Source organism: Carcharhinus amblyrhynchos, chromosome 2 (assembly GCF_965287045.1).
Source record: "Carcharhinus amblyrhynchos chromosome 2, sCarAmb.v2.hapA, whole genome shotgun sequence".
NCBI lineage: Eukaryota > Metazoa > Chordata > Chondrichthyes > Carcharhiniformes > Carcharhinidae > Carcharhinus > Carcharhinus amblyrhynchos.
In genome coordinates, this window is record NC_137325.1 from 21,058,449 (window position 1) to 21,085,856 (window position 27,408).

Genomic DNA, 27,408 nt, shown 5'->3' on the forward strand with positions numbered 1-27,408 from the left:
CCACTTTCTATCAGGCCATTGATGATATTACAGTCTTACCCAATCTTCCACAAATAGAAAAGAAATGAAGTTAGCTTTGCCACCATGCTGGTAACGCTGAAAGGACTAAAAGTACAAGCCTCAAGATAGATGTTCGTTGCAATATAGGTGAAACCCCAGGCAGGATGAAAACTGTGCACCACCATGCAACTGCACAGGGCCCTGAGCTAGTCATGTAACCTTCCTGCCCCGCACCTGCCACCCCCCCAAGATCCCCCACCTCTACCCCACAATGCCTCCCCTCACCCCACCCCCACCGCCTCAAATTCCCCCAGCCGTGAGAATTTCATTGACACGTCCAACCACTGAAATTTAGGGCTCACAAACCAAAACTGCCTGGGTAACTGCAAGGTAATCACTGGCCCAACATGTTACTTAAAGGATTAACTTTGTGATGTAATGGGATTTTTTTTGAGTTACAAACCAGATGTTTACAACAAGTCATCTGAAGCAGATAGATCAGTAACTGAGACAATGAACTGTGATGAGGAGCAATTTATCCAATGGTCAACATGCGGGGGAGTTATCAACTGAACAATCTCCTGGAAATCAGTGATTTGGAATTGTTCTCTGCTCTACAAATATCACTTTGAAATGCTAGGAGTAAATTGCTTGGGGGAGTGAGTGATGAGAGTCTTTAGTTGTTGGTGCCAGTTCTAGCAATAAGTTGCCAAGGATAATCACACACAATTTGATCTTTCTTACTTCCCATGAATTTGAGTCAAGGAGATGATTGTTGCTGTGCACAGCATTGTTCAAAACAGAACGGGAATTACTGAAGGTGGAAGTAAGGTCATTGGAGTCCAGCCATATCAACACAGCACGGGAATGGGCAAGTTCAAATAGAAACAGAACACGGATGAACAACTCAGCAGGTCTGGCGGTATTTGGGGCGAGACAGAGACAATGGACGGAATTCTCTCAAAATATTTCTAAGTGTCATAATGGTGACAATAATGGAGTGATCCACATCAGTCTCTCAGGCGCGTTCTGCATTGCAACCCTCACCCAGTCACTTTTTTGGAGAGTTGGGAGTTTTGCACCAGTACTGAGGGGGGGAGGTGGGGGGGGGGGGGGTGGTGGATCTGGGGTTAAATATGCTGCTGAGTCCAGCTTCAGAGTGCTTGGGCGCCATTTTGCAAAGGCACCTCAATCTAATAGTGCACTGGGAAACACCCTCCCTTACCCCATGGACATAGGAGCAACCCCCCCACCCTCCCCCCCCCCCTCCCCCCCCCCCCCCCCACTCACTCAATGGCAGCATATTCCCCCCTCCCTGGCACAGGCAGTCAGCATCAGGGCATCGGAGCCCACCCGATGGGTCCCCTTGTCTGATCCCAATATGCACTCCCAACAAGAGCCTTGACAAGACTACCATCAGGACCACCTGCTCAATCCACCCCAGTCAAACCCCACCTAAGCCCCACGCCTACTCAGGCCTCACCACCTCAACACTACCTCTGGCACACTGGTGGTGTCCAACATGCAGTTATCCAGTGGCCACTGTCAACGTGCCAGATGGCCCTGCCCAGTGGTCACTGCCCGGCCATACCCCTGACCGCTGAGGGCTTCAGTGGTCTCTGGGCCACTGAGTGTGGCCATTATGTCAGGTCTCCGCTACTGGAGACCAGTAGTGATTCTTGCTGCAGGCTGTTGAATTCCGTGTGCTGGGAATGGAATGGGATGAGTGTATTTAAACACTACTTTAAACATGCTAATAGGACTTGCATCCCTTCTGGGCATAAAGCGGTTCGTGCCATTGGAAAGGGAACAGGGAAATGGCAAACTGTTAAGCCCAGAGCATGAAACTGATTTTTTAGGCTTGCAAACAATTCTCCAGGTTCGGCGCGATCTATTAATGGTGAGACGAGGTCGGAGAATCAGCCCCAGTGCTTTGGGTCTGTGTGACTCTTGTTCAGAGCTGAAGAGAGGTAGAAGTATGATGGGTTCTATACTGTGAAGGGAAGGGATGGAGCAAAATAGAGCATCAGTTATCAGTAGGAGCTCAGGACAGATTTGATAAAGATGTCACAGACACAGACAAAGGGTACAGTAATGATAGTGTTACAGACTTTGGCAGGTGTTAACTGTGGCGTAAAGGCCAGTTAGCAGAAAATGTTAATAGCAGAACAAGGCTCAGTACTGTCTGAGATATAATGCAAACCTGCTGTCCTCGGGATCCATTCCCACCTCTCTGACCTTTTGATCCGGAGCTTCCAGGATTTCCCTTTGCCAAAACAAAAACAAAAATCAGATGTTGCTTGCACGTTTTGAGTTATTGGATGTTAAGTATTTAAATAATAAATTAAAATGCTCTAATCGTGAGCCAGGAAGGAAACATGTCAATATGTAGAAGCTTAACCAAACAACTTATTCAAAAATTTATTTCCAAAACTCTTCAGGCACAAATGGCCAGATCTCAGTTGCGGACAGAAAACATAGCAAACAAGCAATAATGGATGGAAGGAGTTTTTCTAATGCTTCTTTTCTGTTTTTTTCCCCTTATACGTACAAAAATCCAGGATGTAAATTAATGTTTGTGACTTAAGAGATCCTAATTGCCCAGATCTTCTGGCCTACGAATCGTTGAAGAAGGGTGAATAATGGGTTTCCTTAGAAGTACGAAGGTGAGGACTCAATGGGGAATTGCTCAGAAAGTCTGTACTTCTGATAGGCAATTCCCTTACTCCCTGGGAACTTCTGAGAAAGTTTCCCACTTCGAGTTAAAATCAGAGAGCTTGGACAGTCCCAATTTACTTAAGTGGATAATTACCCAGGAAATGTTACAAAAAAAACTTAGCCTTACCACTGCGTGACTATATGATCGACACCCCCCCCCCCCCCACTTCATCAGTCATGGTGACATCTCCAACTGTCTCCACCCTTGACTCACAACTTTGCAATTCCCCTTGACTCCCAATTAATCCCTGACCCTGGGTGACACTTCCCTGACCCCAAGACTGGTCTCCTGACACTCCTGCCTACTCCCAACTCTCAGGTCTCCACCCTCCTGACCTGACTTGACCCGACTCCACCATCCAACTACGCCACCAAACCGAATTACCTCATAACCTAAACTGACTAGTGCCCGACCTGACCCCACAAACCCCAACCTGACGCGATCAGAGTGCTATGATCCGGCCCTCCCAACTGACTCTCCCTCCCGACTACCCAATCAGGCTGGCCCCCAACCTGACAACCCCTCCTGAATCGACCACATTACCCCCAACCCACTTATCCATTTATAAGGGGAGGCGATGGCCTAATGATATTATCACTTGACTATTAATCCAGGAAACCCAACTCATGTTCTAGGGACCCAGGTTTGAATCCGGCAGATGGTGGAATTTGACTTTAACAAAACTATGGAATTAAAAATCCATTAATGACCACGAAACCATTGTTGATTGTGAGGAAAACCCATCTGATTCACTGACATTCTTTAGGGAAGAAAATCAGACTGTGGTTGCCAATGCAGCCTGATTGCTGGGTTATGCCGAATGCCTGAAGCACTGGAACCCCACTCTGTTGTAGAGGCCAACTGGCAAATGTGAACCGATCTCTGACTTTCCTTAATTGGCTGTTTGCCGGTGGGTAACATTCCAGCTCCGATTCTGTCTCCAGGAAAACAACTCACTGATAGAATGGTGCTGTCAAATCAGTAAGCTTTTTCCTTGTTCATTCGTGGGACATGGGCTTTGCTGGGTGGCCATCATTTATTGCCCCTCCTTAGTTGCCCTTGGAGTCTAGCTGAGAGTCGACAACATTGCTGTGACTCTGGAGTCACATATAGGCCAGGCCAGGTAAGGACAGTAGATTTCCTCCCTTCAAGGATATTAGTGAACCAGATGGGGTTTTCTGACAATTGATAAGGGTTTCATGGTCATCAGTAGATTCTTATTTCCAGATACAGCGTTAATCTTGTCAGTAAGTATTGATCTTGTGGTTAGTTACCTGCTGTCCTCGGAGTCCTGCATCTCCTTTACGTCCTGGCTTTCCATCACTTCCAGCTTGTCCCTTTGCAAAACACAGGCCAGTTTTAATGGTGTGATATTTGATGGATGAACTGTGTTAACCTCTCTATGGAAAAATGCACAATGCTGCAACAAAGTAATAAGCTAGGCTTTGTCATGCCTTATGTGGTCATACAGATAAAGCCAAAATCTTTAGATGAACAGCTGGACAAGAAATAAATATCTGGAGGTTAAAAGAGCATGGGTCCTTAAAAAGGCAGTTTTTTTTAACACATTGTGATCCCACCAGTTTTGTGGAACCAACCCAATATCCTCAAGTTCAAATCAGAACTGTAGGTTGGGGCAGTGGCAAACTACAACACTTCAATTCAATAAGACACAATTGATCTAATTATTATTAAAACTGCAAAGAGTAAAGATATTAATTAATGAGGTAATAAACAACAGGAGGGCATGTAAACTGCAAATTCTGGTACGAGACGAAGGATTAAAGCAACATCTTAGTCATTATCCCCATCGTCCCCACCACAAGAATCGAAGTGGGCTAGGGGCAGATGATGGAAAGGTCTGTTGATCTCAGGCAGGAGTTTATAGTTTTGGGAGGAGTGAGGCTGTAAAATCCCACCCATAATGTTTAATTTCAGACACCGGACAATGATGATCAATGATTGCAGCGAGTTTCACTGTTTCTGTCCCTTTCTATCTTATCTTATTCCCAACATGGATTATAAGAATGCAAAAGGAAAAAGAAACAATATGATTTCATCCAGACCAGTGGTTACCACTGCCACCTCACAGTGCCAGGATGCAGGTTTGATTCCCGGCTTTGATGACTGTATGTAATCTGCACATTCTCCCCATGTCTGTGTGGGATTCCTCCGGATACACTGGTTTCCTCCCACAATCCAAAGATATGCAGGTTAGGTGCATGGGCCATGCTAAATTCTCCCTCCATGTATCAAGCAGGCATTGAAATGTGGTGACCAGGGAATTTTCACAGTAACTTCACTGCAGTATTAATGTGACACCAATAAAATAAAATAATCCATGAATTCTGAATTCTGTTCAACCTACCTGTCTTGCAGGGGTAAGTGTTTATTTTCGAAGCCTGGGTTTTGATCTCTAGTGGAGTGGGCCACAATCCCTTATAGAAGCCAAAACAGAAAAATGCTGGAGAATTTCAGCAAGTCTGACAGCATACGTGGAGAGAGAATAGAGCCAACGTTTTGAGTCTAGATGACCCTTTGTCACAGCTGTTTACAGTAAAGATAGCTTCATACTGAGCTCTGATGAAACATCATCTCGACTTGAAACATTGGCTCTATTCTCTCTCCACATATGCTGTCAGGCCTTGAGATTTTCCAGCATTTTTCTGTTCTTGTTTCAGATTCCAGCATCTGCTGTATTTTGCTCTTATAGAAACCATCCAGCATTTATTGAACTGATTTCAAAGGAACAGATATCTGATTTGTTCTATGACAGGAAGTTGATTCCCTTCACCAGATCACCGTCGATGTGGCCAAGACAATTGAACTCAAACTGCCTCAACTGTTTGATGTCGCTCATACTCTATTCTGACAATGAAAACTAGGGTTTTTTAAAAACCAAAATTCCAGTAGTTTCATGATCAGCATTGCTGAGATTTGCATTTTATTCCAGATTTTAATTCAGATTAATTGATTGTAAATTACCCAAATGCTGAGGTAAGATTTGAACTCGTGTCTCTTTGAGGTATAGAGTGAAATGAATGATGCCAAATTGATTGCCCATTGATTAGACTTCAATTGAAAATGATGCACAGCTAATTCAGTAACACTCATTTGAGATCATTACCCAAAATTAAAACCACCCCGAATGTGGACAAAGGTTACTCTGCCAAATGTACCTTGACACATATTAAATTCAAATACGCATTGATGCAACAAGTGCCAGTATGATTTGTGATCATGATCACATTGTCAACTTATACAGGGCTCTTCTGAACTTATGCACAGAAATAAAAACATTTAACAGTGAAGGCCCTAAACGCAGTCAAGCAGTGTGAGACCACACAGGACTCTCACACCAATTCAAGTCACGTGAGATGCAACTCCATCCAGTGTGAAGCAGCATTTTTAAAAATGCACTTTCACAATTACCCAGGAAGGCAGCTGCATCGTGATTCTGTATTTTTTTCATTGGATGGCTAGGTCAGCATTTGATGCCCGTCCCTAACTGCCCCTTGAACTTAGCAGCTTGAGATAATTTCAGGGTTCAGAAGGCAGGAGTCAAACACATTGCTGTAGATTTGGAGTTACATGTAGGCCAGATCCGGGTAAGGACAGCAGATTTCCTCCCCTAAATGCCATTAGTGAACCAGGTGGATTCTTAGGACAATTGACAATGGTTTTATGGTCATCGTTGGATTTTTAATTCCAGATTTTTTATTGAACTTAAATTTCACCATCTGCCACGGTGAGATTTGAACCCGGATCCCCAGAGCATTACCATAGGTCTCTGGCTTATAAGTATAGCGATAACACCAAAATGCCACTGCCTCCCTTTCTGATGCTGCTGTTCTCAGGCATACTCAAGACTGTTTCAGAAAATACAGACTGATAAACAATGCTGGTAGCGATTGCTATGCATCATTGATGTAGCATTTGCAATGGGTAAACTCTTAATTCCAAATTCATTTTGAAAGGTGAAGTTGGTTCAAATCAGACCTACTCCATATTTTGAATTTAATATTTTGAACTCCATTTGGATTCAGATATGTTGGAACGCTTTTAGCACAACATCACATTTTTTGAACACAGTCTAATATGTCTAATACCACACTTTAGGAAGCTACTGAAAGAATCTTAGCTGTAGAACATAATAAGAGACCCAACAAAATAGTATTGAGTTAAAATCTTAGTTGAATTCACTGTCGTGTTCAATGTTAGCCACTCCTATTGACATTAATTACAGATCATGCGATAAATTACAAACAAAAACTTGTACGACACAATGTTGAAACGATTTTAAATAACAGAGACAAATTCACCTTTGTGCCGGGCCTTCCTCTTAAACCTTCTGGACCCTAAAGAAAATAAAACACATTTTCAAGGTTATTTAAAACTTCTCGTGGATAGTAAATTGTTTGCGAAGAGAAATAATTTCCATGATTCCTCTCCAGCCCCAGGAGCACCATAGAATCCCTACGGCACAGAAGGAAGCAATTGAGTCTGCACCAATTTTCCGAAAGAGCATCTTAGCCTCCACTTCCCCCTCTCCCTCCACCTCCACCTCCACCCGCGCCTCCCCCCCACCCCCCCAACTCCAACACCACCCCCTCCGCCACCCTCCCCCACCATACATTTCCCATGGCTAATCCACCCAACCTGCTCATCTTTGGACATCCGAAAGTCAGGATGTTCAAGCAAAGCAATGGTACGAATAAGCAAAGTGCAGCTATTGACTTGTTCTCATTCTTCAGTCAGAGGAAATAGAAAGTAGATGAGTGAACCAACAGGTTGCACCAATTCAGTGGCTCACACTGGGCAAGTGAATCAGAAAACTGGTTAAACCTAACGGGGTAATTTGCTTTGTCTTCCCTGCCTGGGAATAACTTGACAGAGCAATTGCCTGGTTAATATAAAACCTGCCTGACTTTCATTCCGTTGAAATAATCGATCTATGATCTGCTTCACCAGGCGTCTGCTGAAGATGACAATTTGCCCCCAAGCACAGCAATGTGACTGATATTCAATAAAAAAAATTCAGGCTTCCTGTACAGATGGACCTGAGTAACTGTTTGTTGGAACATATGATGTGCCAGTGCCAGTATTGGACTGGACTGAGCACAGGAAGAAGACTCACAATACCAGGTTAACGTTCAACAGGTTTATTTGGGTCTACCCTCGTCATTTCTGGTGCATAGATCAATGCCGGGCAGTCCATCGGGTTTCATTCCTTACTTTCTTTTCTGTAGAAATTTGATACAACTGAGTGGATTGCTAGGCAATTTCGGAAGGCATTTAAGAGTCAACCACATTGCTGTGTGTCTGGAGTCACGTGTAGGATTAGGGTGGCAGATGTTCTTTGCTAAAGGGCTTTAGTGAGTGAACCAGATGGGTTTATGACAATCAACAATTACTTTTTGTTGTCTTTTTAATTTCAGATTTACTTATTGAGTTTTATTTGATCCCATGTCCCAGGAGCATTACCCTGGGTCTCAGGTTGACTAGCCCAGCCACACAGCCACTCTGCACCACATTTCCAAATACCTGCATTTAATACCCTCCAACATCTTTCTGCTCCATTCTGATGGGATAGCACTATCTCTTCAGGCAGACCTCTGCCAACAGTAGTATCTGCTGCAAAGTATTGCATGGTCTAGTTTCCCTAGGGGTGCAGGTACATTGTTCCTTGAAAGTGGTGTCACAGGTAGACAGGGTGGTGAGGAAGGCATTTGGCACACTTGCCTTCATTGGTCAGAGCACTGAATACAGGAGTTGGGACGTTATGTCACAAATGTACGAGACATCGGTAAGGCCACATTTGGAGTATTGTGTACAATTCTGGTTGGTTTATAAAATCGTGAGTAAGGTGAATAGCCAAGATCCTTTCCCAAGGTTAAGGGAGTCCAATACCAGAGGGCACAAGTTTAAGGTGAGAGGGGAAAAATTTAAAAGGGACCCTTTCTCACACAGAGGGTGGTACATATATGGAATGAGCAGCCACAGGAATGGTAGAGTACAATTACAACATTTAAAAGGCATTTGGACAGATACATGGTTGGAAAAGATTTAGAGAGATAGGGGCCAAATGGGACTAGCTTAGTTTAGGAAACCTAGTTGGCATGGATGAGTTGGGCCGAGGGGTCTGTTTCCATGCTGTATATCTCTATGACCTTACGACTCTATGACTGCTATCTCCTCCTCCTGCTCCAACATTTAGCAACCTGGCAATGGCCATTGTACTTATGTTGTGGAGCACATGCCTGGGGATACTGTTTCTGTTAAGGTAATTAATACTAGATATAAACGCAATTATAGATAAAAGCAAGTTCTTTATTTCTGGATGCCAAAATGACCTTGATGGAAATATCTATTTTGCAAGGGTACAGGTGTTAGTTCATTGGATCTAAAGGGCTAAAATCCTTTTTCTCCCCGGCACTATGACTTTTCTTCATTCAGCTATTGTTGAAGAAAATTGGGAATCACTAAACACAGAACAATCATCCATCATAGCTTTCTTTAACGCTCCCAATATTTTGGCAAGTGTTCATTTTCAACAAAGTTACAGGAAAGGTAGGAATTTTTGTTCCTGTTTCGTTTGATAACTAGTCAATCCCTAACAAATGAATTAATTCGGGAATACATTTGATATTCTCCCAATGAAGTGATAATTCTTCTTACAAGATTGCCTGGAACTCCAGCAGTCCCTCCATCACCAGGAATTCCCATGTCACCCTGAAAAAGAAAGTTATTAACATTATTTGCACTCGAAAAGCAATATTCCACGTCAGTTTCCAAAAATACACAAATGCATTGTAATTCAAAGAAGTGCAACAGTAAGGTAAAATATTCCCTGTTTTCTAAATTACAGAAGAAGCTTAGAATTTTGCTTGGAATTTGCAACTTTCCTTTAAGCTGTTCCTAAACTTAGAAATGATGTGGAGATGCCTGGGTTGGACTGGGGTGGGCACGGTAAGAAGTCTTATAACAGCAGATTAAAGTCCAAAAGGTTTATTTGGAATCACAAACCTTTGGAGCACTGCTCCTTCATCAGGTGACTCAGCAGCACTCTGAAAGCTCATGATTCCAAATAAACCTGTTAGACTTTAACCTAGTGCTGCGAGACTTCTTACTGTATCTTTAGAAAAACACAATTCCTCATTTGTTAAAGCTATTTTTAGTACCTATTAGAACCTTCAACAGGAGAGGTCAGAACAAGGGGTCATAGTTTGAGGGTAAGGGGTAAAACTTTTAGGACTGAAGTGAGAAGAAATTTGAGAGGTGTGAAGCTGTGGAATTTACTACCACAGGAAGTAGTTGATGCCAAAATGTTGCGTGACTTCAAGAAGAAATTAAATATAGCTCTCAAGGCTAAAGGGATCAAGAATCAAGGGATATGGGGGTTGGGGGGGGGGGAGGCGGGGAGAACAGCCTTGGGATATTGAATTTGCAAAAATCGGGCCCTTCATGTTAAAAAAGCTTTATAAAAGTCATTCATTCATTACTTTCCAATACGTTAAGAAATTCTCTCAATAGAAAGCAATGAAAATGTCAGTCATCCAGACCCTTTAAAGAATCAACAGCAGAAACTGAAAGCACTTGAAAATTCTTGTGTAAATAGATATTGTGAAATTGACAGCACAGATCAGAGCTAAATCTATCAATTAAACAATGTTTTCCTTGCGGCTCAGGTATTTCATCAAAGTAATAGATTTCTAGACTCTTAGCGAAGTATTCTTTGTGACTCAACAAAAATCTAGAGCACAATTCCTGAATTGATTAACCTTTTAAACAACTATCCCAGTAATATAACTGCGACATGACCCCATCCACTGTCTTCCTTGCTTCATTGTACTATCTCTCTGGAATATAATATCATTATTTTTCCAATCTACATCAAGATAACAAGTGACAATGTAGGGCATGACAGGTATATGGCTGGATCCAGTCTGCCCAGCAGTTGAAGAAGACAGGGTACCACTGCCAGTTTCATGGGGTGGCCCTATGATATTAAATGCCCTTTAGGCACCTAAGTGGACACCCTCGGGCTTCTCTGAGTCCAGGTCCCCTGTGGCCCAAGTCCCCAGGACGGACTAATCCATTGCTTGTTAGCATTAGGAATCCTATGACAGTCCTTCTGCCCTCTGACACAATCGGGAGAGGGTTTGCTACCACTGGGAGTTTGGCCCACGGCCTCTGCAGTGATTAAATGGACCCAGCCAGCATAGTTCCCATCGCGACAGACAGCATTAAATCCAGCCCTTTGAGTCAAACAGAAAGGTGATAAAATAAGATACCTGTTGCCCTGGGCTTCCTGTTTCGCCTTTTTCACCTTTTACCTGCCTACTGATGCCATGTGTGCCCTTAAATGGAAAACATAGAGAAGCGTTAACAATTTTTGAAAATAATTATTCCTCTCCCTGCTCCAAGAACAGTTTCTGACCTTAACATTTTCCATTTTCTTTCCAGGTTGTGAGAAGCTCGTTGCATAGGTAGGCTAACATTAACACTGCAATGAAGTTACTGTGAAAGTCCCCGAGTTGCCACACTCCTGTGCCTGTTCGGGGACACTGAGGGAGAATTTAGCATGGCCAGTGCCATGCTAAATTCTAAGCAGGGCGTCTTTCGAAACCGGGTTCCTGGAGCTCTGAGGCAGCAGTGCTAACCACTGTGCCGTCCATATTAGATGCTCTACTCTGGGTATTTGTAAGTTCCAATTTAAAATAGGAAAATGTTTGTCACTTGATGCAAATTGTGCTGTCAACAGAGCCCGGTTAATTGTGTGGATAGGAATACTGGCTGAAATTCTCCCAACTTGCCCGTCACAGGAATTGTAGCAGGCGAGACAGAAAATTTGACGGACCACTCAGAGGTCTGTTGAATTTGAGTGGAAATTTCTGGTCTAGGGGTGTGCGTCACTGGAGAATGCTGCTCCACATTTTATTGTCTGAAACCGTAGCACCCAGAGCACACCCATGCAGACACAGGGAGGACATGCAGACTCTGCACAGACATTGACCCAAACCAGGAATTGAACCCGGATCCCTGGCACTCTGAGGCAGCAGTGTTAATCACTGTGCCATTGTGCATTTCAGGCATTCGTAAGTTTTTTTGCTAAAGTGTTTGAGATTTCCTCTCCTAATTTTAAAATCCAGGTGTGTATTGTCCCTGACCAGCCCAAATCCCCAACCCAACCCTAGCTTGCTCTCTCCTTGTGAGTAACACCATTACAGTCAATATCTACAGTCACCTTTCCACTGGTAACGCAGTATGAATTCTGCATTGGGCCATGACCACAGGAAACCTACAAGTGATTTATTAACCATTAAATGAAATAGAAGTAAAAATTTTTGGTACTAAATCAAACCCTTGTTTTGTATTACACTTGGGTAGACAGAAAACCGCGTCAACTTTTCTGGAAATTCTAACAGTGGAATTGTGAAATATGTTTGGAACGTTATGGAGACTATTAAGAAAATTATCAAGAGTGGGCGTGGCTCTGAGTGCATTTGCTTTCCTTTTACTTCCTTTTGAGTTTTGGTTGCAATTCAGCCCAAGATAAGGGGCTGAATTTTCCGGCTCTCCCCACCAGTGGGATCTTCCAGTCCTGCCAATGGCTGCTGCTGGAAGACCTACCATGTTGTCGGGATGGTCTGGAAAATCCCCTCAGTCATCTTTCTCTGTTGAAGTCAATTAAAATGAAAAAATGGGGAGGTGTAAAGTGGCTGACTGAAAGGATATGGCTTCATGTACACTATTGACAACAGCAGAATTATCCCCTACCCCTCTCGTTCCTCAGGGGTCGACAGGGGTCACAGTCTGAGGCAGGGGTGACAGTCTGAGGCAGGGGTCACAGTCTGAGGATTCAGGGTAGACCATTCAGGACAGAGATGAGGAGACATTTCTTCACCCAAAGAGTGGTGAGCTTGTAGAATTCATTACCACAGGAAGTCGTTGACGCCAAAACATTGAATGTATTCAAGCGGTGGCTGGATATAGCACTTGGTATGAATGGGATCAAAGGGGAAAAATTAGGCTATTGAGTTGAATGATCAGCCATGATCATAATGAATGACAGAGCAGGCTCAAAGGTCCAAATAGCCTCCTCCTGCTCCTATCTTCTATGTGCCTATGTCTATATTTCTATGTTCCTTCCTATGAAGCTATCTGGGTTGCCTTCTATTTTTGCTCTGAATGGAGAATGAAGAATTTTGCTCTCTTTCATGATCACCTTCCCTTTTTAGTCAGTGATGTAGTAAATAAATGTGACAAAAGCATACACAGGACTCTGAGGGCTTGAACTTGATCTCGCAATATGCAATTAAATCACTGCGAGTGTGGTCAAGTTGCCAATTAATTTGGTACATTATCCAATTCTTTGTGATCCCATGATTGTGTTTGACATCAAGTGAACAGACAAGAAGAACTGTACACTCAAAGCCATCTCGATGACTCAGGTTCATGAGGCTGTTTAGTTAGTATTTTGTGATCTGGAGTACTTTTGCACGAGCAATTGATGGTAGCTATTAAAACTACTTAGCTTTTGCTTACTGATTATTAAACCATATAATTAGGCAACAAGTATCATATCAGAATAGAATCTTTTAAGAATAATGAGGAACATATGGTTATGGAGGTCTCTCACAATCTAATGCCAGACAACAGTAACATAGCTTGTTGACTCAATGGGCTGATATTTCGTGCAAGCTTCAGTTGTAAAGTTGCCTGGTGTTTCATGGAAAGGCATGCACGCTTGTATCATTTGGCTAGGTCCATTGGCTCTGTTTTCACTCAAATCTGGCTTTTCTTCAGCACAGTGGAATTTTTTAAAGCTTTTTTTCTCCCTTTTCAATTTTTTTTTATTCATTGGTGGGATATGGGTGTTGCTGGCTGACCAGCATTTTTTGTCCATCCCTAGTTGCCCTTTGAGAGGGCAGTTGAGAGTCAACCACATTGCTCTGGAGTCACATGTCGACCAGACCAGGTTAAGGACGGCAGATTTCCTTCCTTAAAGGACGTTAGTGAACCAGATGGTTTTTTTCTGGCAACTGGCAATGGTTTCATGGTCATCAGCAGATTCTTAATTCCGGATATTTTTTATTGGATTCAAATTCCACCAGCTGCCGTAGTGGGATTTGAACCCGGGCCCCCAGAACATTAGCTGAGTTTCTGGATTAATAGTTTAGTGATAATACCACTAGGCCATCACCTCCCTCTTTTTGGGATTTAGCCAGATCCTTTCACTCTGCCTCTAAACCTTATGAGATCTGGCTTTTTATTTGCCCAGTGGATTCTTTTGCTGCTGTTCAGCCTTTCTTCCCTCTTTGGAATTTTGCTCAGTCTTTCTGAGACTTAGCGAGGCCCTTTGACTCTGTTGGATCAGATCTGGCAATAGACCTTCATGTCTTTAAGGTGCTTTTTATTTAGATACTTTCCAACTGCACTTTCAAATTGGGTGCTCTGCTCCCAGGTCAAGATTTAGCTTCTTTAGTTTTTAAATTCTGAATTCCGGCTTCTCTGGGATTTTGAGGTCCCATCCTTCACTGCTGTCATATTGTAAAGGCTGTTTGGTGTTTCACAGAGAGAATTGGAGGCTTCAATGATTCAACAGAAACTATTTATTGGTAGTCTTTAACAATGTGCCTATCTAAAGTACTGCCCGGCACAGCTGCTGGGCAGGATTCTTCAGCGTCCCAGCTGTTGCTCACGGAGGAGGCTGCATATTGTTCACCAGTGATGGTATCTTCTGGTCTCATTGCTGTCAGTGGGATTACCCATTGATTCCAACCCACTTGGAAACCCGCGATAGGAGTGCACCCGCTATCTCCGAGCCTATTCCTTCCATACTCTACCGTCTATTATCATGCAACACTCTACTTCACTATATGGGCGGAACTGTTCTCCAATCCCACATTGACCTTTACTCTGTCGAAGACCTTCTATCCTCACAGGCATTGGGATCAAGTGAGAATCCGGAACTTGCTGGCAATGGGATGTGGCTCTTCCTGTAAGTGTCCTCCTGTTTGGTTAGCTCCGAACTTGCCCTCTACTTGGGACAGGCTGCCAATGCTGCAGGACCAATCAGGAAGACAGCAGTTCTAGAATCTCAGTAGGCCATATGAGAAATTGAATAACCAGCATTTAGACCAATAGGTAAGTTGGGATGGAGGGATCCTCTGTGCTAAGTTGGTCTTGGCTTCGAACGCGGCTTGCCATTAATTCAACTCCTTCTTTGTGCATGGAGCTCCAGGTCTAATGGCCCCTTGTTTTGCACAGTAAGAAGTCTCTAACCTGGACCAGGTTAAAGTCCAACATGTTTATTTGGCAGCACAAGCTTTCGGAGTCTCACTCCTTCATCAGGTGCTGTGAGGCTTCTTACTGTGCTTACCCCAGTCCAACGCCAGCACTTCCACATCATGGCCTTTGTTTTGCCACAGGAAATCTGCCTCCACTGAACTGTAGGCTTTGATCTGTGCACAACTCCACTGCCAACAAAATGGAAGAGAGGCTCCAAAACGAGGCCTATTTGAGATCTCAACAATGTTAATTAGTTGCTCACTTCTGTGGAGCTTACAGTCAATCTGCCAGCCAGCCCACCACATGGTGACTTCCCTAACAGAATGAATCAGGGAGCAAGCAAAATGTAGCTCCTCCTACCTTCCTCACCCTCCCCCCCAAAACCCCCACACTCCATCCCATCTCCCATTCTACCACTAGGGGGACAGGAAAATTGAGCTCAACAATTTGAATTCAATTCTAATACCATGTATTAATAAGAAGAAACCTTGATACAGATTATAAGATCAAATTGATTTGCAGCTCTGAGTCCATTTGTTTGAACGCAGACTGGGCCTTCCAAGGACGAAATGCAATGAGCTACAAGAATCAATTGACCATCCAAACATTTATACAACAATAGCCTTGGATAAAGATCTTGTTGGCTTTCGAACCGGTGGTGGTGTTGGGGCGGGGGGGGCGGCGGCGGCGGGAGGTGGAGGGCGTTGGGGGGTTGGGGTGACTAAAGCACTCGGTGAGAGGATCTAGGAGATATCTCCATTTCTTTCTCTAGTTGCAAGTATATTTTCTTCTACAACATGGTAGAATAAAGGGTTAATATCATCAGGAAATTCTGACACTGAGGTAATGGCCAAGTTTACTGTGATGCAACATCACATGGCTAAGTAACTGAGAACTGGTGGGAAGCACCTTGTGTGTAGTACACATATGTATACATAGATCTGTACGGAAACAGGAAACGTTCATACAGATAACAGTCTGCAGTACTATCCTTACGGTGACCAGTGAACGCTGAAGTAACCCAACCAAGTTGAAGGAAAAAGCCAAAACATTGAAACATTGAGAAACGGAGAACATTGAATCCTGTCCTTTGAAAGCTCGGTCACATCAGCTCAGCCAGTGTGCCAGTATTGGGGTTTCGCTTCTTTTGTGTATCAGAGGCTGGTGGGAGTGGGTCAGTGTCTGCTGACAGGGCAATTGGGAACATATCAAAAATTTGGAGGCAGTTCCCCACAAAAAAGCTCAACCACTACATAAACAGGATGCCCTGCGGCACGGTGGCACAACAGTTAGCACTGCTGTCTCATGGTGCCAGGGTCCTGGGTTTGATTCCTGACCTGAGTTACTGTCAGTGCAGAGTCTGTACGTTCTACCCATGTCTGCATGGGTTTCCTCCTGATGTTCCGGTTTCCTCCCACAGTCCGAAAGCCGTGCTGGTTAGATGCTTTGGCCATGCTAAATTCACCTTCAGTGTACCCAAATAGGCGCTGGAGTGCAGTGACTTGGGAATTTTCACAGTAACTTCATTGCAGTATTATTGTAAGCCTACTTGTGACACTGATAAATAAACTTTTAAACTCTGCTGGAATTCTTGACATGAGAAGTACAAGCCTGTAGAAAATAATTTAGAAAGGGGCAATTATGTTATCATATGGCAAGAGCTTCAAACTGAATCAGAGTTGTTGCTACTTGGAAAGAGACCACTTTGGCTCCGCTTCAGGACAGTAGTGTCAGTCATGGCAAGCACATGTATAAACACAACCTTTACTGAAAGGCCATTAAACTTCCAGAGAGATCAAACAGAAAGTTTGAGAATCAGCACTGCTTCCCCTGTTGATAGTACCACTGGGAAATTCCCATGCACTCTGACCTCCATTCCCAAACATTCAATTAACTGTCAGAAAATCATGGGCAGCACGGGCTCTAGGAGAGCAATTTCAGAAAAATACTCCCGAGATAAACGTAGAACATAGAACATTACAGCGCAGTACAGGCCCTTCGGCCCTCGATGTTGCGCTGACCAGTGGAACCAATCTAATGACCCTCTAACCTAAACTATTCCAATATTATCCATATGTCTAACCAATGACCATTTGAATGCCCTTAAAGTTGGCGAGTCCATGACTGCTGTAGGCAGGGCATTCCACGCCCTTACTACCCTCTGAGTAAAGAACGTACCTCTGACATCTGTCCTATATTTATCACCCCTCAATTTAAAGCTATGTCCCCTCGTGTCAGCTATCACCATCCAAGGAAAAAGGCTCTCACTGTCCACCCTATCTAATCCTCTGATCATCTTGCATGCCTCAATTAGGTCAAGATAGCCTCTCTGTGTTTTAAGAGTTTGACTATCTCCTTTGCACACCATTTAGGACCATATGGTTTTACTTACAGGGTCTCCAGGTATTCCAAGTTGACCACGATCACCAAGGTCGCCTTTTGCACCTTTCCTACCCTAAGATGAGAAGATGTATTATTCCCATGATATCTGTGGTGCATTTACAGTTGGCAACAAATTATAATCATTTCATAACTTTGAAAAGTAATTTTACTCCATATTAAAACGTTACTACCGCCACAGAATTTCAATAGACAGCAATGTAATTTCACCAGTTAAATTAAGTTGAAATGGAATGACATACTGGTAATATAGTGATAAACTCACAATAAAATGACATAATTTCATGGTACAGCCTTTTAATTGCATTGAGTCACACAGATGATTTTCACCATATGTTCATGTGTTTTCACTATGTAATGACAGTCATAGTAAGAAGTCTCACAACATCCAAAAGGATTATTTGGTGTCACAAGCTTTTGGAGTATGGCTCCTTCATCAGGTGAATGATACTCTTCTGATTTGAGTGATCACTCCCCAGATGGAGAAGCAATGCTCTTAAAGCTCGTGATTCCAAATAAACCTGTTGGACTTTAACCTGGTGTTCTGAGTCTTACTGTACCCAACGTTGGCATAGCCACACAATGACACTCATATAATGGCCAAACTTTTCCAGCTGTTCCCACCAGCAGGGTCTTCTGGTCCCTGCCTATGGCGAACCCCCACCTCCGGGGAAGGCGCGAACAACTGGCGAGACCCATTGACAGTGGCAGGACTGACCAATGGTAGACTGTCTCTGTAAGACGTGCCACGGATTGTGTTGGGGGAAGGGGGGGCATGGGTGTGAGGGGTTGGGGTGGAGGGGGTAGGAGTATAGATTGTAATCATTTCTCACATACTTGGGACACTCACAACTCGTTCACACTCGATAAAATAACATCAGTACCACCCCATATTTTATAGGAATGTAGAACATCTGTATGGACCATAGGTTAAAACAATTAAATAAAAATCCCGACAAATAGAAAGTAAGAAAGGATTTACTAAATGCAGAGAACAACCGTATTGCAAAGGATGGATAGAAATGTTCAAAGGAGATGCAATGAGTACAAGTCATTTTGGGTAAAGCTAATTTCACTTTATTGCTCGAAAATGCTATTATAAAGATTACCGTATATCCTTGCTTCCCTTTCTCCCCAGCCTGTCCAGACTCTCCATGTTCTCCCTACGAAATCACAATCTTGTATTAATACTTGTACATAAATATGAAAGAAAAAGTGAATTGTGACGAATGTATCTCACAATTACCTGCTCTCCATTGATTCCATCAATACCGTGGTCCCCATCACTGCCCTATTACAACAGTAATGTTGGCTATTAGCATATTGGTAACATCCGGTGTTAGGTAACAGAAAATATTTCCGCTTTACTGGAATTAATAAAAAGTAAAGAAGCCGGATTTACCTTTGTTCCTCGATAACCTCTTGATCCCTGAAACACATTGTACAATCATCAGAACACCACGAGCAAAAGTAGAATTCTGTTGGTAACTGATATACAGGAGACACATTCAATAATCCTTTACCTTGCGGCCTCTATCACCTGCACACCCCATAAATCCTTGAGGACCATCGATACCTGGGGGACCTCTCTGACCCTGTAAAAGATGTTCAAATTTGGTTTCTAATATTATCTACATTATAAAACATAACGCAAACAAAGCTTACTTAGCGCCCCATGCAGTGTGTGTGTGAAAATGTTGACTAGGACCTGCATGATGCTTCTGTGTACACATTAACATCTCTACTTTGCTGTCAATGAAGTGGGTCTAAGAGTGCAGATTTGATATAAGAGGATACCCAGGGAGAGAGGACAGGAGAGGTCCTGGAGAGATCAAGATACAGCGAGATGGAGCGACAGAGTGAAAACGGGGGAGGAGCTGTTGGGAGGATGAGACCACTGGTAGAAGTCTTGATAATAGGGTGATTGCAGTAGTGGACCCCTGTATTAGATGCAGAATGGTACAGCCTGTCCTTCATGGGGGTTCTTGACCTGAGCACTGAGGGTTAGATAGTATGCTGTTGGAGTCAAGGCTGCAGATGCTTTGCAGTTCTGTGTTCATGTTCCATTATTAATAAGTTAGCTAAATGGTTTCAATTCTTCCTGGTCACCAGTGAGGAGGGGTGCAAAGAAAGAGGCTTGGAGTAATAAAAATGCAAACATAAGATAATTATGTGAAAAAATACATAATTGCTTTAGAGAAGCAGTACAGGAACTCAGTAGTTCAGCAGTACTGAAATCCTTATCGTATGAAGAAAGGTTGAGCCTGTATCCATTGGAGTTTAGAAGAATGAAAGTGATCCTATTGAAACATCAAATCCTGATGGAATTTGTCAAGGTAGATACCTGGAAGATGTTTCCACTTGTGGGAGTGACTAGAACTAGGGAACACAATTTAAAATCAAGAGATCTTCTTTTAAGTCTGCAATGAAGAGAATTTTTTCCCTCAGGGGGTCTTTAGTATGTGGAATTCCCTTCCTCAGAAAGCAATGGAGACTGGGTCGTTAAATTTGTTCAAGGCAGGTTTTTGATAGACAAGGGAATCGAGGATTACAGTGAAACAGCAAAGTAGGGGGCAGACAGGAAGGTGGGGTTCAAATCGCAACTAGATCAGCCAGGATCTTACTGAATGGTGGATCTGGTTTGAAGGGCCAAAAGGCCTATTCCTGCATCTGTGTCTTATGTTCCTATATTGACCAAATTTTAAAAGCCTGACTAAATTTTATAACTTGCATGCTTTGTAAGGCCAAAAGACTTTTCAAAATAAATTACTGCAGATGCTGGAATCTAAAACCAAAAGAGAAAATGCTGGAAAATCTCAGCAAGTCGGGCAGCATCTGTAAGGGGAGAAAAGAGCTGACATCTTGAGTCCAGATGACCCTTTGTCAAAGCTCTTTCTCGAAGACTTTTCAAAATAATGTTAAACTGCTAATGGTATCTCTTGCAGTGTTGGCTAAACATATATTAGTTTACTAGCTGTAGACTGGAGTCACTACCAGTCCTCTATGATGCAAGTTAGCAGAATCCGGATTTAAATGACGAGCAACTAAAATGTTTCACTAATAATTAAAATTAAGCAAACTCACCTCTACTCCATCTATTCCTGGATAGCCAGGAATTCCAGGTGATCCTTTGTTTCCCTGTAATAATGAAAAGGCCATCAAGCACTTAGTGTGGTAATAAATGCATATCTTTTAAACTCGGGTATATAACATCAGCCTGTAAGCTGACTTTATTACAGATATTCATCTTACATTGGCATATATTTCAGTTGAGGCTGCAAGCCAAAATAGCTCAGTTGGGAGAGTATTAGATTGAAGATCTGAAGGTTCCTGGTTCAATCCTGGGTTTGGTATGGGCCCATATTTCTTGGCTATCTGCTAATTGGCACTGCAGTTAGGGGTGGAATGGTGGCACAGTAGTTAGCACTGCTGCCTCACAGTGCCAGGGTCCTGGGTTCGATTCCCAGCTTGGGTCACTGTGTGGAGTCTGCACGTTCTCCCCGTGTTTGCATGGGTTTCCTCCGGGTGCTCCGGTTTCCTGTCTGAAAGATGTGCTGGCCATGCTAAATTCTCCCTCAGTGTACCTGAACAGGCGCCAGAGTGTGGTGACTAGAGGATTTTCGCACTAACTTCATTGCAGTGTTAATGTATAACACTAATACACAAACTTTTAATTTTAAACTATTCAGGTGCATGTGAGGTGTGTGCCTAATGATGGCATTGTATGGAGAGGAATTTCATTGTTCCAACCATTTCATAGCTTTTTGGATCTTTTGTCTGCCCTTTCCCATGTAAATCAGCCTCCCATCCATTGGTTCTGTCTACACTTCCTGCTGCTTTGGGAAAGCAGCTGGCATAACCAAGGACCCCATGTTCTGGATATACTCTCTTCCACCTTCTTCTGGTGGGAAAAAGATACGAAAATTGGAAAACATGGATCAACAGATTCAAGAACGGCTTCTTCCCTGATGACATCAGTCTTTTGAATGGACCTATTTATTAAACTGATCTTTCTCTTCACCCTACCTGTGACTGCAACACCACCTTCTACACCTCTCCTTTCCTACTCCCCTATGTACTCTATGAATGGTATGTTTTGATCGGACAAGGGACAATACTTTTCACCATATCCCAGTACGTGTGACAATAATAAATCAAATTTGGGGAAATCTATGAGGATTGAGGCAGGGAAACTCTTGAATTTATTCAGGCCTCAATGGAGCTCCTACCAACTCCGAGGTGGGAGATAGCTTAGGTCCCACTGATATCCCGGGAAAGGGTCTTCCAACCTGAAGTAATCTATCCTGGAGGGGATAAATTATCTTTCTTTAGAAGAAAGCCACGTTGCTTCCATTGGAAGCTAAAAATATCAAGAGATCAGTACCCATCGCAAGGGTATAACTGAACCTGTCCTAGTGCTTTAGAGAGGTGTCTGGTCCTGCTTCATTGGGTACACTTACAGCCCACTTCGGATACACTTTTAAGTAGGAACTTTTGGGGTAAATACATTCACTTTGAATCAACTTATGAAAGTGACCAAAATAGCGGCACGGTGGCACAGTGGTTAGCACTGCTGCCTCACAGCGCAAAGGGCCCAGGTTCAATTCCAGCCTTAGGTGACTGTGTGGAGTTTGCACATTCTCCTCATGTCTGCGTGGGTTTCCTCCACGTGCTCCGGTTTCCTCTCACACTCCAAAGATGTGCAGGTTAGGAGGATTGGACATATTAAGTTGCCCCTTATTGCCCGGGGAACCAGCAAGGTAAATATGTGAGGTTACGGGAATAGGACCTGAGTGGAATTGTTGTCAGTGCAGACTTTGATGGGCCAAATGGACTCCTTCTGCACTGCAGGGATTCTACGATCAGATTCATATTCGATCATCCTTCCATTGAATAGACGAGAGCTTGTGCCGAATAGGTTTTATGTCTTACCGCCTTTCCAGGATCTCCCAGATCGCCAGGTCTTCCGCGTTCTGCTAAGCACACACAGTTCACATTGCAACACTGTTTTTCTGCCACTGATTGCTGAAAACAAAATGAAAGTTTTATTGGGATTGCAAAATCAATTCGGCAGGATGCAACTTCATAGATTCATAGAGGTTCGTAGCATGGAAACAGGCCCTTTGGTCCAACTTGTCCATGCCATCATCCCTTTTTTTAAACCACAAAGCTAGTCCCAATTGACTGTGTTTGCCCCATATCCCTCTGTACCCATCTTACCCATGTAAATGCTTTTTAAAAGACAAAATTGTACCCGCCTCTACTACTGCCTCTGGCAGCTTGTTCCAGATACTCACCACCATCTGTGTGAAAGATTTGCCCCTCTGGACACTTTTGTATCTCTTCCCCCTCACCTTAAACCTATGCCCTCTAGTTTTAACTCATCTACTTTTGGGAAAACATATTGACTATCTAGCTGACCTGTGCCCCTCATTATTTTATAGACCTCTATAAGATCACCCCTCAGCCTCCTTCATTCCAGAGAACAAAGTCTCAGTCTATCCAACTTCTCCTTCTAACATCAAGTCCGGTAGCATCCTAGTAAACTTTTCTGCACTCTATCTAGTTTAATAATATCCTTTCTATAGTAGGGTGACCAGAACTGTACACAGTATTCCAAGTGTGGCCTTGCCAATGTGTTGTACAACTTCAAAAAGATGTCCTAACTCCTGTATTCAATGTCCTGACCGCAGCATTCTGACTGCCTTCTTCACTATTATATCCACCTGTGACTCCACTTTCAAGGAGCTATGAACTTGTATCCCTAGATCTCTTTGTTCTATAACTCTCCCCAAAGCTCTATCATTAACTTATTAAGTCCTGTCTTGGTTCAATCTACCAAAATGCATCACCTCGCATTCATCTACATTAAACTCCATCTGCCATTCATCAGTCCATGGGCCCAGTTGATCAAGATCTTGCTGCAATCCTCGATAACCTTCTTCACTGTCCACTATGCCACTAATCTTGGTGTCATCTGCAGACTTACTAACCATGCCTCCTAAATTCTCATCAAATCATTCATATAAATGACAAATAACAGTGGACTCAGCACTGATTCCTGAGGCACACTGCTGGTCACAGGCCTCCAGTTTGAAATACAACCCTCTACAACCATCCTCTGTCTTCTGTCAACCAGCCAATTTTGTATCCAATTGGCTACCTCACCCTGGATCCCATGAGATTTAACTTTATGCAACAACCTGCCATGCAGTACCTTGTCAAAGGCCTTGCTGAAGTCCATGTGGACAACATCAATTGTGCTGCCCTCATCGACCTTCTTGGTTACCCCTTCAAAAAAACTCAATTAAACTTGTCAGCATGATTTTCCACTCACAACACTATGCTGACTGTCCCTAATCAGTCCTTGCCCCTCTAAATGCCTGTTGATCTTATCTCTCAGGATATCTTCTAACAACTTACTCAAATGTGAGGCTCACTGGCCTGCAGTTCCTAGGATTTTTCCTGCAGCCCTTTTTAAACAAAGGCATGACATTTGCCACCCTCCAATCTTCAGGCACCTCACTTTGGTATCTCTGCTAGGGGACCCACAATCTCCTTTTTAGCCTCTCACAACGTCCTGGGATACACTTCATCAGGTCCTGGGCATTTATCTACCTTGATGCACTTTAAGACTTCCAGCACTTCCTTCCCTGTTATATGTACACTTGTCAAGACATCACTATTTATTTCCCCAAGTTCCCTAACATACATGGCTTTCTCAACAGTAAATACTGATGAGACATATTCATTTAGGATCTTGCCCATCTCTTGTGGATCTGCACATAGATGACCTTGTGGATTCTTAAGAGGCCCTACCCTCTCCCTCTTTTGCCCTTTATATATTTGTAGAATCACTTTGGATTCTCCTTTGCCTTACCTGCCAAAGAAATCTCATATCCCCTTTTTGCCCTCCTGATTTCTCTCTTAATTCTACTCTTACACCCTTTATGTCTTCAAGAGATCCACTTGATCGCAGCTGCCTATGCATGTCATGTGCCTCCTTCTTCTTCTTGACCAGGGTCTCAACATCCTGAGTCATCCAGGGTTCCCTACTTCTACCAGCCTTGCCCTTCACTCTAAGAGGGATGTGCTTACCCTGAACCCTGGTTATTACATTTTTGAAAGCCTCCCACTTACCAGGCATCCTTTTGCCTGCCAACAGATTCCCCCAATTAACTTTTGAAAGCTCCTGTCTGATACCATCAAAATTGGCCTTGCCCCAATTTAGAATTTTAATTTTTAAGCCAGACTTACCATTCTCTATAGCTGTCTTAAAACTAATGGAATTATGATCATTGGTCCCAAAATGATTGCTCACTAACACTTCTATCACCTGTCCTTCCTTATTTCCCAAGAGGAGGTCAAGTTTTGCCCCTCTCTAGTTAGGCCATCCACATACCGAATGAGAAATTCCTCTTGAATACTCTTAACAAATTTCTCTCCATCCAAGCCTCTAATCCTATGGCTGTCCCAGTCAATGTTGGGAAAGTTAAAACCCCCTGCTATTGCCACCCTATTTTTGTTGGAGCTATTTGTAATCTCCTTACATATCTGCTCCTCAATTTCCCGCTGACTATTTGGGGGCCTATTGTACAACCCAATCAAATTGATTTCCCCCTTTCTAATTTCTCAGGCAGTGGGTGAATCCTCAGATATAGCTTGTCTCAGTACTGCCATGATGTTTTCCCGAATCAACACATCCCCCTCCTCTCTTACCTCCTGTTTTATCTTTCCATAGCATTTGTGCCCCAGAACATTGAGCTGCCAGTCCTGTCCCTCCCTTAGCCATGTTTCAGTAATAGCTATCATATCCCAGTCCCACGTACCCAGCCATGCCCTGAGTTCATCTGCCTTGCCCGTTAGGCCTCTTGCATTGAAATAAGTGCAGTTTAATCTGGACATCTCTTGCTCTCTGTCCCGCTTTTGCCTAACCTGTCTAGTACTAGGATTACTGACACTGTCTTCACTACTTAATGTGCCCTCTTTAACTTCTGTGCTGTCCTCAATCTTCTCTTCTGTCTCCCTACTGCTTTGGATCCCACCCCCTGCCAAACTAGTTTAAATCCTCCGGAGTGGCTCTAGCAAATCTCTTCGCCAAGATATTAGTCCCCCTCCAGTTCAGATGTAACTTGTCCTTCTTGAACAGGTCAGCCCTTCTCCAGAAGAGATCCCATGATCAAAAAATCTGAATCCCTGCCCCCTGCACCAGCTCTCAAGCCATCTGCTTAGTCTTCCTATTTCTACTCTCACTAGCACGTGGCACCGTTAGTAGTCCAGAAATTACTATTTTCGAGGTCCTGCATGTTAGCCTTCTGCCTAACTCTCTATATTCACTTTTCAGGACCTCACCCCTTTTCCTATCTATGTCGTTGGGATCAGTATGTACCACAACCTCTGGCTGCAAAATGAATGAATGCATGAAAGAAAGGATAACAGAACAGCAATTTATTTTTTTTTAACCAAGTTTACCCCATTTAATAGACAAATATTTGGATCAATATTAACAATAGAACAGCCGTGATTCTCCAGCTGTTCACGGCCTGCTGCCACTGCCAGCGAGAACGGAGAATTTGATGCTCAGTCAAATCTCCATTCACTGCAGCAGGACTGGAGAATCCCAGCTGTGGGCAAGGTCAGAGAATCTGACGCAACAGTCAACTATATGTTAAAGTGAGATTGGTCCTTCTGGCCTCGAGTTTTATTTCCTTGTCGAAACTTATGGCATATTGAACATTCTTGACCTGTTAAAGTACACTTACTATTTTGTTCAACAAAGCACTTCCAATGGCTTGCATCTCAATTGACAAGTAGTCTTTGTATGTGAATCCATTTCCAAACTCAATTTCAGGAATCTCAGAAGCATTTGAAGCGCCTTCCAGAGCCACAGTGATGAGTGCATGGACTCCTGGAATTACAAAATGACTATTTATTATCACACGTTACAATGGATGATGGAACAAAGCTGAAGTTTTGGATTGGCAGTAGTTATTGATTTGTAAAAGCAACCTTATTGAACGGGGGATAAGTAGAATGGAGGGACAGTACCTCATCTTCCAATTGGGCACTTCACAGCCTTCCGGACTGAACATTGAGTTCCAACAACTTTCAGAGCCTGAACTCTCTCCTTCACTTTCAATCCATTTCCACTGATCATATTTCATTTTGTTTCTTCTTTTCAACTCATTCATCCGTTTTTATCATCCTTTCTCACATCCATTATTCCACTTCCCCATTCCAGCTCTCCTTCTTAGCCTCTCATCAACCCCCCCCCTCCCCCCGCCACTTCCCCTCAGGACAACTGCCACATTCCTCAGGCAGTCCCTTAACCTTTGCTTCACACATTCTGATCACTTAATGAACACTTTAAGCACCTTTCCCAGCCTTCTTCATCCTTATTTACATACCCTTCGTCCAATTTCAACCCCTCCCCTGCCCCACCACCACCCTCACAGTTTAAACTCTGCTGATTCTCTTTGCCCTTAGCTCTGATGAATGGTCATTTAGACTCGAACGTTGGCTCTATTCTCTCTCCACAGATGCTGTCATACTTGCCAAGATTTTCCAGCATTTTTTTGTTTTTGTTGTGTTGAAAGAAGAGAAATGGGTGCCTGTGAGAGGGACAGATTGTTAAATGTGGGGATGACTGCTTTATGCAGGGACAGACTGTATTCATAGATCAACGAAACATGCTTCAATCAGTCCCTCCTGAGGTAACAGATTGAGCAGAAACTGGTTTTCTCACTCCACCAGTCTCCTCACACTGCTCCTCCACCTATACCCCCTCTTCCCCTGAAGGTGCAGAGCACCCAGTGCTTTCCTCCTCCTGAAATGACTTCTCAGGCTTGTTCCTATACTGCACTCTGTGTGGAGATGTGAATGTATGTGGGAGGCTTGGTCAAGGGTGAATGCGTTGTGGCAGCTGGCTGGTTTTTACATACATCAGGATAAGGATGGTTGCATACGAGTTGAACATTGATGGCGTGGAATCCCGT

The 27,408-nt window shown here is 43.3% G+C and overlaps 1 protein-coding gene across 1 annotated transcript in view; it reads right to left on the reverse strand.

Moving 5' to 3' along the window:
• The window catches only part of LOC145357733 (collagen alpha-6(VI) chain-like), a 151,727-nt gene that overhangs the window by 47,763 nt on the left and 76,556 nt on the right, over nt 1-27,408 (reverse strand). The window contains exons 17-29 of the mRNA XM_080211174.1: nt 26,176-26,321; nt 22,346-22,438; nt 20,498-20,551; nt 18,937-19,008; nt 18,816-18,842; nt 18,660-18,704; nt 18,523-18,576; nt 17,406-17,468; nt 11,014-11,079; nt 9,398-9,451; nt 7,042-7,077; nt 3,994-4,056; nt 2,204-2,266 (exon numbers count right to left, since the gene is read on the reverse strand). Of these exons, the coding sequence (XP_080067300.1) occupies nt 2,204-2,266; nt 3,994-4,056; nt 7,042-7,077; nt 9,398-9,451; nt 11,014-11,079; nt 17,406-17,468; nt 18,523-18,576; nt 18,660-18,704; nt 18,816-18,842; nt 18,937-19,008; nt 20,498-20,551; nt 22,346-22,438; nt 26,176-26,321 (836 nt within the window). The remainder of the gene's footprint in view (nt 1-2,203; nt 2,267-3,993; nt 4,057-7,041; nt 7,078-9,397; nt 9,452-11,013; nt 11,080-17,405; nt 17,469-18,522; nt 18,577-18,659; nt 18,705-18,815; nt 18,843-18,936; nt 19,009-20,497; nt 20,552-22,345; nt 22,439-26,175; nt 26,322-27,408) is intronic.